This window comes from Heterocephalus glaber, unplaced genomic scaffold (genome assembly GCF_053883595.1).
Source record: "Heterocephalus glaber isolate CG9 unplaced genomic scaffold, H.glaber_assembly_v1.0 deba00001600, whole genome shotgun sequence".
Classification (NCBI taxonomy): domain Eukaryota; kingdom Metazoa; phylum Chordata; class Mammalia; order Rodentia; family Bathyergidae; genus Heterocephalus; species Heterocephalus glaber.
Window position 1 is genome coordinate 40,369,436 of NW_028258372.1, and position 11,547 is coordinate 40,380,982.

The window sequence follows — 11,547 nt, forward strand, 5'->3', positions numbered from 1 at the left end:
AGCAAGCGCCTTAGAGGCCGATGAGGGGCGATCATGCATGCTCTGGTGCCCTCGTGTGGATATATGTGGTAAGTACACACAAGCTGGCAATGGGGCTTCACCCCTTTCCACCCTTTGCCTTTAGTCCCCACACCTCCTTCCAGGTAAACAAGACCTTCAAAACCGCAGGCACGCTGGAGCTGACAACACGTCAGCTGTGTGTATCATGAGAATCGCCTCTCAACACCAGGAAGGAGAGGACTCACACCTAATTATATCACTCTTGTTTGAGCCCGGGCAAATAGTATTTGCTCATTGAAATTTGACTCATTCATACTAGAAGCAAAAATAGCTCCCCAAGTCGTCTGGACATCTGATTGTCCTGAGTACCACTCAGGATCCATGTCTGGGTTCAGACATGTCTAATTCACCCACCAACCAAATGTCAGCAACCTTTTCAGGGACAGCTTGAACCAGGAACTGTGAAGATGAGGGAATCAGCCCTGCGTCACTCACTCCTTCACTCAGGATCACGAAGCACCTCCCTGTCCAAGCCAGGACCCAGTAGAGCTGGAGCAGCCATGTACTCTGCTAAGAGCTTGGCTGTGAAATCACAAAGAGCCAGGGCCACCCGGAGCCAGGCTCTCTGCAAGCTTGGAGACACTGTCTGGCTCTCCCTGTTATTTGCTAAAACAGGTAAGAGTGCTGTCCCTCCCCGTAAAGGTACTGTGAGGCTAAATGAGGTGACGCAGTGAAGCCCTTAGCTCTGAGAGGGTGACAGCTGGTGTACAGCATGGCCACCGAGCCTGGGACACACGCGAGCACACAAGACACAGCCACCGGCGTCCATCCCAAGACAACAGAACAGTACTGGCTATGTCGCCAGACTTCATGGCCACCTCAGGCCCCACCTGCCTGGGTCCAGTTTTCACCACACTAGGGGTTCTGGATGTGTGGTCTCCGACCAGTGCTCAGTGTCACCTAGAAACTTGTCAGAAGTGCAGAGTCAACTCTGAGTCAGAAACTCGAGGGCAAGGGCCAGCAATCTGTCTCAACAAACCCTCGGGTGATTGTGATGTGCTCAGGGCGGGGAGCAGTGACTGGGGAAAAACAACACAATCGTAAACAACCATGCTGGGCGTGGCTGCCCTGAGGAGGGGGCCCCAGACGGGGTCTGGAAGGAAGAACAGGGCTCGCAGGGGACATGACAGGAGCCCTGTCAGCGGAGGGAGCGGATCCCTGGAGGGCTTGGGTGCGCTGAGGGACACAGGGCCAAGCTGAGCGGGAGGGGAGGTCAGGGCTGGGCCCCGAACCCCTTTGAGTGCCTGCGTGGAGAACTTCGATTTTGTCCTTAAGCGAGGGGAGACGTGGGAGGGTTTTAATGGAGAGTGACAGTGATATGAGTGAATTGGTGCTGTAGACAAGGGCACTCCCTCTGGCAGCAGTGTGGCTGCAGGGAAGACAAGGCGGAAGCTGCCGGCATGGTGGCGGGCTGTCAGGAAGCTCAGGGAGAGAGAAGTGGTGGCTATGCAGGAGGAGTGAAGGACTAGTCCGGGCAGTGCAGGGCAGGGAAGGAGAGGTCTCCGAGAGCTGCTGCTGTCCATGCACACAGACAGGGGAGCTTAGGAGAAAGCTCTGGGCTGCGGCTGAAGCAGGCATGCATTTTGCTTCTGGCCTTTACCTCCCAGTGTCTTTCATTCACTCACTCATTTCAGCAAATATTGACTTTCTGTCATGCACTAGAAAGTTCCGGGGGTATGGGGAACAAATGGCACAGCCAGAATCTGCTCTCAAGGATTACGAGCTAGTGGAGAACACCAGCCAGAAAAAGTAAATAAATAGACTTTTAAAACGTTCAGGTAGTGGTAGGTTTGGGGAAAAACACGACTGAAGGAGGGGTGGGAACTTTAGCAGTCAGCAAAGGCACTGCCAAGGAGATGACACTTGAGCCAATCCACGAGGGAGCCGCATGGGTGGGAACAGAAGAGAGGTGCTCCAGGCACAGGGAGAAGTGTGTGTCAAGGTCCTGAGGTGGGAATGAGTCTGACTCGATGGAGGGACAGGAAGCTGAGAGGCGGCATAGCTGGCCAGGTACAGAGAGGAGGTTGGGAACTGTTCCATCTTAGGTGGGGAGCTTTTAAGGAGAGGTGAGAGGAGTAACACTGAAAGTGCATCCTGCACAATCTCGCTGTATATTGAGGAATACTGAGATGATCTATGTCAGAAGGAGAAAAGAAGACAGTTCTTAACCGAAGCGAGAAGGATTTGGGTTCAAGTCAGGGAAAGCTCAAAGCGTAAGCGCCATGTACCGCAGAACAAGTTCCAAAACAGATCATTTACAGAAAGGCTTCCACTTTTGTTCCGAGTAAATGATTAACAACCAAGCTGGTGTACTCATGGGTCTTGAGATAGGGATGAAAAGGGGCCCTGTCTCTTTCCTGAGGGGTGAGGATCTCAGAGAGGAGCAGGAGGGAATGGGAAAGAGACAGGGCCCTCCCTCCCTGGGCCCTGTGACCCCTCTGGCAGTGCCAGTGATCCAGCCAGCGGGCAGTGGTGCTGTCATCTCTGTGAATCGAGGACCAGACCAGGTGGGGAAGCCCAGGCCTGGGCACACAGAGCCTCTCCCGCAGGGAGGAAGCCAGGACTCCACCCAGCTGGGAGTGGGAGACAAAGGCCTAGGCCAAGGGAAATGAGCCCAGAGGCCTGTGCCGCCTGCATCCACCCTGAAGTCCAGGATGGCTTCCTGGGCACATCCACACTGCCAAGGGCCAGGCTGCCCAGCCCACACACCTCCAGCGGAAGTGGCAGGTGTCCCCATCCAGGACAGCGAGAGCGCCGGCCTGGCTTAGTTCTGTCATGATGCCCACCACACCTGCCCTTCCCACAGCTGCGTGTCCTGCGAGCTGCTCCATCTCCAAACTCCAGCAAGTCCTTGTGCCCAGAGTCCTTCCCAGTTGCACACAGCACTCCCACCCCACCCAGAAGCCTCTGAGATGAACACGGGCCTCCCCCAGGCCAACACACACACACTCTCTCTCTCTCTCTCTCTCTGCCTCCATCTGCTGGGCTCCCAGGCAGGGACAAAGCAGACCTTTAAACCGCCTCCCCTCCCCAGGAGGACTGGTGACCGGGATGCAAGCAGCATCAGCAGGAAGGGGATGAGAAAGAAAACTCTCGTCTTACTCACCTGATGAAGTACACAGCTCCTTCGGGGGTGGAATCTGTCTCCCAGCCCTTGGGCAAATCTGCGAGGAGGCAAGAGCAGCACAGGGCGGGTGAGCTGGGCCACACCTGACCTGCCCTCGGGAGGGACAGGGCTGAGCCTGGGCCTGAGAGTCCACAGCGCTCTCGGGCCAGCCCCAGCCCCAGATTCCTGGGGACAGTGACCGAGATGGGGGCCATCACGAGGCCACCGAAGGAGCCGCTGCCTGAAGGGACTGCTGACTCACTCGGCAAACCTCTCTGAGCACCTGCGCTGGGCCAGGCCCCCAGACAGAGCAGTGAGAGCAGAAGCTGTCCTGGAAGTGTCCTCGGGTCACCCGAGCAGCCCCTCCAGCCACAGAAGCGAAAGCCAGACTCAGTCCTTAGCACTGAAATCCAGCTAGGATTCAAGGGTCTCAGCCCCGGGCCAGTGCTCTGAGTGCCAGATTCTGCTGCTTCCCAACTCGAGGCCGAGGACCTGGGAAACCCGTCCCAGAAAATGAGGAGACTTGGGATTTGTTTTTATTTTTGTTTTTGTTTTTTGCTGTCCTGGGGATTAAACCCAGGGCCTTTGCACTGAGCTCCATCATCAGTGCTTTTTGGTTTATTTTTTATTTCTGAAACAGGGTCCGCTAAGTCGGGATCATTCCTGGAGGGTGTGGGAGCCGCCTTGCTGACGTATTGGAAAACAGGCGGGGATTCTCTGGACCATCACTGCAACCTTTCTCCAAACAGCTGCCCTGGGTGCGGGGTTCTCTGAGGTACAGCCACTCTCCGCCGGCCTGAATGTCTCCGGCCAGCTTCCCTGCTGCTTGGGGCGCACACTGCACAGAACCCAGCCCAGGAGCACAGGGCGGAAAGCCCAGTTCCGACTCATCCGCTCTGTGCACTTGTGCTGATCAGAGGTCTCTACCTCCAGAGCTGCTGCTGGCAGTGCTGCTGCTTCTTCAGTGAATCCGAGCGAATGGCAGTGAGCCCCACTTCCAGCCCAGGATGCAGCCCGGAGAGCTAACAACGCTTGTCAACCAGGTGAAGCGCTCCCATCCTCCAGCTAAGCCCTGAACGCCACTCCACTAGCACATCTAATCTGCCTGGCAACATGGCACAGGGGTGTCGCCCAAACGTGTTCACAGACGAGGAGACTGAGGCCCGGGCGCATTCATCACCTTGCTTAGGGACACACAGGGTTGGGTATGAGCGCTGATCTGCTGCCTCCCACGCCCACACTCTTTCCTCTGTGCTGCTCCATAAATGCTACTTGTTCCCCTCTGTCCCTGCCGGGGGACGTCCCATTCAGAAGGGCGTGGGTTGGCAGTCTACCCAAGCAGAGGGATCCCCTTTGGGTCAGAATCATAAATAATCCTGCCACTGTGATGCGTCTGGGAAGGCAGCCAGTGTGGATTGTCCCCTGTCTTTTTCTAGCAACTTCGCCGCACACTGCCCTCTCTGCCTGGGCAACACCGAGGGTGCTTATATTCCTGTCCAGGCGGAGTGCCCACCGAGGCAGCTGCCTTCCCGGCAAGCTTAGAGGGTGCCTTAACCCCTTCCCAGCCTTGGGCGACCAGCTGGCTGCAGCCCCAAAGGAAAGAGCTGGCTTCCAAGCTCTTACACATCTTCCAATCCTCTCTAGGGTGGCGATGGACCCAACTGTGGACAGCCAAGACCCTGCAGCAGCAGCAACACCTGTGGCTGAAAGAAAACAACCTTGGCCCTGGAGGGAAGAGGCCTCCTTCAAGCTGGAAACACGTCAGCGACAGTCCAGCGGCTGCTATCTCCCTTTGTGGTGCCAGGGGTGACTCTTACGACCACCTTGTCCCATCGCATAGATGAAGAAGCTGTCTCAGGGGACTCAAGCCACCTGCCCAGGACCACACTGATGGCAAGTAAAGTCCAGACCAGAGCTTCTGCACTTTGCAATGACACTGCTTTGCATATTAGCCAAATGGCCTGGAGCCAGAGACTTCCTCTCTGTTCTTCAATTTTCCTGCCTGACACAATGACTGCAGCCCAGCATCGAACAGAAGCAGGCTCTGGGCAAATCCAGATCCTACCCAGTGTGTCCAGCAGTGCTGGCTGTGCCCCACGAGTGATCGAGGGAGGCTCCCAGAGCCGGATGCCTAGTGTCCGCCCAGAGGAAGGCTGGATGGGCAGAGATTCTCCCATGATGCTCCTCTCTCACCCCCTCTTCCCACTGACCTCCAGTGGTGTCCCAAGGAGGGAGGCCTGAGCGTCTATTACAGTCCCTGGCCTTGGTTCCTGGTATCCCCACCCTTGCAATGCAGATTGAAACCTTTTTCTTTGGCTTTGTTTTTGTTTTGTTTTTTGTTTTTGCAGTACTGAGTGCTGAGATTATAAATGTGCACCACCGCACCAAGCTACTTTGGCTGTTTCTGACTTGTTGTTCACTAGATGTGTCCCACCTTTCCCACTAGCCTGGGAGGTCCCCAAGGGCAAGGAAGTAACTACTGCTAGCCTTTGCATCTTCTCTTTCCTCTTTCTCCCCCTGTGAAGGAGTTCCTACTAGCCACAAGGGGCTATTTACTTTTTTCTTTTTCTTTTTCTCTTTTTGGTGGTGGTGGTGGTGGGGATGGAATCTAGAACCTTCACACTGAGCTATATCCCCAGTCCTTCTTTATTTTTTTAATTGCAAGACAGGGCCTCTTTAAGTCACTTTGTCCAGGCTGGGCATGAAGTTACAATCCTCCTGCCTCAGCCTCCGGAGTGTTAAGATCAGAGGTGTGCACCACCAGACCTGGCTCTCAAAGAACAAACATTTTTCAATTTCAGGTCCTCAGTAGCACTAACCACATTTCCACGGGGCCAGTGGCAGCTGTACTGGGAACACAGATGGACACACTGCCAACCTGGCACACAGCACTTGGGGCTGGGGGTTGCCATTTCAGGAGCCTCAGACTAGAGGGCACTTTCCAACCGGACAGAGGGAAGAGAGAGGAGTAAGATCTCTGTCCTCCAAGGTCTGTCCCAGATGCCAGTGGTACACGTGGAAGCATGGAGAGATGCAGAGGTTCCTCCAGAGGCGAGGCTGATCCAGCCTTGAGACCCCACTACCATCCCCAGCTCCTGCATCCTCCTGGATTGTGCAGGCAGGCAGACGGCTCCTCACCTGGGCTGCAGGAGTGTCCGCTCTGGATGGCCAGCTCCGTACCAGGGTGCACCCAGCTGGTTGACTTTTCCTCGTCACTACGAAGGACCAAGAAGAAGCTCAGGATCAGGAGGGGTCCCTGAGCCTTGGGACACCCACCTCCAAGTGCACATCACCAACTCCCTGCTGTCAGGGCCCTGAAATGGGAGCCCCACACTGCTGTCCACTCATTCACATTCACCCAGGATCTTAGGGAGCAGCCTCTGAGGGTTCAGAGGTAAACAGTGCCTGATCCCCAGCCCCAAAGAGCTCGTGAGCCACCCCCACCCCAGGAAACAGCATAAAAAGATCAGGTGCACCAGGACCCCTAGCAAGGCAAGGGATAGGTGACACGGGGACAGAGAAAGCTGCTCCTGGGGAGGAGGTGAGCCAGAGGAGTAGAAGGCGTCCCTGAGGAGGCCAGGTGAGGGGGCAGGGGTCCCCAGCCGGCAGCTCCTGTGAAGGAGGGCAGAGGAGAGAGTGGCTGGGTGTCTACGAGGCTGCAGCACCTCTCACACTAGCAACTGTACAGATCAGGAATCTGAGTTCAAGATCTGCACAGCTAGCAGATGATAAGCCTAGCCCCGCCCCCACCAGCCCCAGGCTCCTCCTAACAAGAGGGGCTCCCCAGCAGTGGACCCTGGGGCTCTCTGTCTGAGGACACAGGAGCTCACTGCTATTTCTCAGCCCCATCCCCCAGCTGAGATTCTCCCAGAGCCAGATGTGACCCAGCATGCAGCACCTGACCGACTTGGCCAGCTGAGGCATGTGGAGGAGACTCCCAGGTCCTCCCTCGGTCAGCAAGGCCTGAGGGCGACCTGGGGCCAGGACAAGACTCCATGCAGTGTCTTTGACATACAATAAACTCCTAAGAAAGGCTCCACTAAATTTTTATGGAAGTAAGCTGCATACACAATGTACAATTGAGTAAGCTTTGACATACATGTATGAGATTATCAACAAAATCAACATAATGGGGGCTGGGGATTTAGCTCAGTGGCACTGCACCTGCCTCGCAAGAGCAAGGTCCTGAGTTTGATCCCCAGTACCAGAAAAAAAATCCACATAATGAACTCACAAGAGTTTCTTCATGCCCCTTTGAAATTCCTCTCTCCCACCTTCCCCAGCAACATTGATCTGCTTTCTCTTACTATAGCTTAGTTTGTGTTTCCTAGAGCTTCAAGAATTGTGTATAAATGGAACTAGGCAAGCTAGACCCCTTCCTTCCTTCCTTCCTTCCTCCTTCCCTCCCTTTCTCCTTCTCCACTCCTTCCTCCATGCCGTAGCGTGTGTCAGTACTTCATTAGCAGCAGTTAGTAGTGTCTACTGGAGTATTTACCAGTGTGTTCACCCATTCACCTGTCAATGGATGTCTGGCTTGTTTGCAATTTCGGGCCATTACAAATAACACTGCTACGAACATTCGCATACCCCGTGTGGACACTCTTTTTTTCTCTTGACTGCACTAATTTTTCTCTGGGGCTGACACTGGCTGAAGGAAGAGATTTCCCAGCTGACCCAGCCTCTGGGAGCAGAGAAGAGACCACATGTCAGTTCTAGTCACTCGCATGCCCTGGAGCCGCTGGTGGCCATGAGGAAACCTCTAACTCACTTGAGCCTCCACTCCGCAGGCATCCAGCCTTACAGCTCAGACCTGGGAGGCTGTGGAGAGGGAGCAAGGAAGGGGCAGGAGGTAGGGAAATTCAGCCGCTGTCCTCAGCCCCCACAGCTCCTCTTGGGCCGCCGATGCTGCCAGCCCCTGACCCTCCTTTCGAGCTGTTGGCTCCCTCAGACTTCCTGTCCAGCCCCCCCCCCCCCGGCCTGGAGAGCAAGGACAACCCCATCACACCCTGGGCTTCCCACCACAACCACCACTTCCTCTTCTTGTCCACAGCCTGCCCCTGTGGGCGCTGGCCAGGCTGGGTCCTTCCCAAGTCTTATGCCATCCTGTCTCAGCTTCCCACGCAGGAAGGCCAGCACGCCGGCCTCTCCTCTCTGTTACAGAACCTCACCCTGCTGAGCGTCCCAGACTTGCATCGCGAACTTCTCTCCCCGCCGGTTCTCTGCTTTCCCCACTGCTCCCATCCACATCTGCCACCGCTGGGCACCCTGCCTCTCTCAACGCCCCTCCCCTGCAGCTGCCCCTGTTTCCTGCCTCCGGGTCACCAGTCTACTGCAGTCTGGATTCAGGCCCCAGGTTCCCCTGAGACCACTTGCCATTAAAGACACCGCCCGCAAAGCGCCCCCAGGTCCAGCAGATGCTTCCTGCTCTTTGGGCCATGTGGCTTCTGCTGCGGTGCCATCCATCCGACCTGGCCCTCTTCCACACCTTCCGGGATGGCACTTCACCCAGCCCCGGCACTGAGAGCTCCGTGAGCCTAGGTCTCACGCGCACCCGGCCTTCCTTCCTCTCCTTTCCTGCGTTCTGGTGCTGCCCGGCTCGGCTGGTCCCGTCCCTCCTGTGCTCTGGGGCCCCGCCTCCGCGTGGTGTCCCCAGGACTCTCCAGGCCTGCACCTGTCTACCCAGCTGTCTGTTAGGCATCAGCCCTGCCCATCCCGGTGACCTCACACTCAGTGTGCCCGCTGAACCTGGACGGCCCAGACTCCCCAGAGCAGGCTTTGCTCGCCTGCACACTCACCTCAGCTGCACACTCAGGTGAGAAAGGCTGAGATTTACCTCTGCCCTCCCCAAGCTTCAGGCAGCAGGTGGACACGTGCGACCCCATTCCCTACGCTTTCTCCCTTCTCTCCCTCTTCTCCCTGCTTTAATTCCGACGCCATCAGCTGTCTCCAGGCTTTCAACTTCCACAAGCACTTCCTACACTTTCTGTTCCTCAATTTCTCCCCCTGCCTCCTACCTAGCTCCCAAATCATCGCCCTGCCGCTGCCAGAGGGCGGTTGGGAACGCATATCTGGGTCAAGCCCTCCTTTAAAGTCTGCCGTGGCTCCCAGCCTATCGCCTGTGGGAGCGAATCCAAACCCCTCGGCCTCACACAAGCCGCCCCATCCTCCTTCTCAGCCCAGTCACCCGCAGCACCCTGGCCTCCTCCCCTCACCTCTGCGCAGCCTGCTGGAGGCCGGGGGCCCTATGCCCCCCCCCGACTGCTGCCCTCTCTCCACTAGCCTGGCTGCCATGTCCCCTCCACTGCGCTCGCTCTGAGGGCACCAGCCCGACAGGCTGAGGGCTTCCTCCCCAAGGTCCCCGGGCCCCCCACCCAAGCATTAGTTCTCTCTTCCTCCGTTCCTATAGCACCGCCACTTCCGGGAAGATTGTGTAGGAAGTGCCTGTGCTTTCTCCCTGCCACCCGAAAGGAAGACCTGAGGCTTACAGCTTTCTGTCTCCAGCGTCTAGCGCTGCAGCAGGGAGTGACTGCTCAATGCATTTGTGGAATGAAAGAAACTGGAGGCAAAAAGGAGCCTGAGAAGGGAGAGGACCAGATTAATCACTTCCCGGGGTACCTGAGGGGCTTGTGGGAGTTCAGACTCAGGCCTCATCCCAGATCTTGTGAATAGGAATCTCCAGAGGCAGAACTCAGGAATCAGCCTTTTTAGTAAATTCCTCGGCTGATTATTTTTTTCTTTGAGATGAGGTCTTACAATGTTGTCCAGGTTGACTTCAAACTCCTGGGCTCATGTGATCCTCCTGCCTCAGCCTCCCAGGTAGCTGGGACTATGTGTGCACACTCCTGGGCCTGCTCTGGATGATTCCTATGGACTCTAAAGTCTCAAGCCACTGAGGAAGGGGACCCCACTTTTAATCCTGGAGAAGTTCTGCTACTCAAGAGCCCGTGACCCAGGGCCAAAAACTGCAGCGGAGTTAATTTCTAAGGTTATTACAACAACAAAAAGGTAATGACAACACCAATTATGACGATGGTGGTGATAATTACAGAAAGCCTTGAGCAAGCTTGGGAACCATTGCCTGCCGCTGGTGCAGACCCCCTGGAAGCAGGGACAGGGGCTGGAGAGTCCACACACACCAGGCTTTGCTCCAGCTCCGTGGGACAAGTGGCCTCATCCTAGACAAGCGCGTCCGCCCCTCTGCACCTCGGCTTCCCTCGGGACAGCACAGGGTGGCTCCTGGGTCCCCGCCAGCTTCCATATTCTGTGAGTGGCCTCTTGAGGCAGAGAAAGCCTGTCCCGGGCGGTCACAGTCCAGAATGCTGCGCCTCTAGCCTTGCTACATCATGGGAAGGTTTCTGTCCTGGCGACCACACCTACGGGAGAAGCCAAAGAGGGCCGCGCAGGGCTACTTTCTATAATGAGATTAGGCCACGGCCGTCCGAGTTTATGAAATTAATAGAACAGCACCAATAAATTACGGAGAGCAGCAAGGGCTGGCTCCCTCTCCCTAAAGAATGCCACGCACGCCTCGCCTCCAGCTTCTCCCCCTCCTGACCAAGGACCCAGGAAGCAGCAGGAGGCCTGGAGCCGCAGGGGCATCGTGACCGGCGCTGTGGGTGGAGGGCCGAGCCTGGGCCCCTCAGCGCCGGGAGCAGAGGACGCCAGGCTGGACGCCGGTCGCCTTCCTGTGCCCCTGGGGCCTCCTCTGCCGCCCGTCCGGTAAGAGGGGAGCTGGCACCGCCCTGCCCTGCCCTGCCCTGCCCTGCCCGGAGCACTGAGCCCTGGCTGGACCTTCCGCCCCACTGCGAAAGGCGGGAGACCATTCAAACAGGCAAGGCGATAAACTTCTCAGCCAGGCGGAGTCCAGCGCCCCTCCTTCCTCCGCCCCACAGCGCCCCGGCTCCGCCGCCTTCCCAGCGGCACAGCTTTGAAGGAGAAACCCGGGCTGGGGGAAGCAGAGGAAGAGGGGCCACTCACTTGATGAAGAAGACCCTCCCGCCGCCGTCCACCCCGTAGGTCCACCGGCCCGGCAGGTCCAGCCAGTCGATCTCCTCGGCCATCTCCGCGCCCCGGGCGCCGGGCTGGCAGCGGCTCCGAGGCTCGCGCGCCCTCCGGGCCCGGCGGTGACCGTGGCCTCCGCGGAAGCGAGTTGGCCCAGTCGGCGGCCCGGCGAGCGCCGCGCAGACACCGCCGCCCTCCGGAGCGCTCCGGGCCGCTCCCGAACTTTAATGACCGGCAATTAGCGCGGGGCGTAATTACGCGGGGCGCTCGGCCGCCGCGTCCGTCGGAGCCGGGCGCCCCAGGAGCGCAAGTCGCCGCCGCCTCTCGGATCCCACACTGGCGGGCGGCGGGGCGGGGCAGGGCCGCGCCCGGGAAGGTAA

General features: G+C 57.5%; 1 protein-coding gene across 2 annotated transcripts in view; it reads right to left on the reverse strand.

Moving 5' to 3' along the window:
* Plekha6 (pleckstrin homology domain containing A6) overlaps positions 1 to 11,278 on the reverse strand; it is a 130,648-nt gene extending 119,370 nt beyond the window's left edge. For both annotated transcript variants that reach the window (XM_004862154.4, XM_087193944.1), the window contains exons 1-3: positions 11,144 to 11,278; positions 6,305 to 6,381; positions 3,167 to 3,224 (exon numbers count right to left, since the gene is read on the reverse strand). In XM_004862154.4, the coding sequence (XP_004862211.2) occupies positions 3,167 to 3,224; positions 6,305 to 6,381; positions 11,144 to 11,226 (218 nt within the window). In that variant the 5' untranslated portion in view covers positions 11,227 to 11,278. The remainder of the gene's footprint in view (positions 1 to 3,166; positions 3,225 to 6,304; positions 6,382 to 11,143) is intronic.
* Between the last annotated feature and the right edge of the window lie 269 nt (positions 11,279 to 11,547).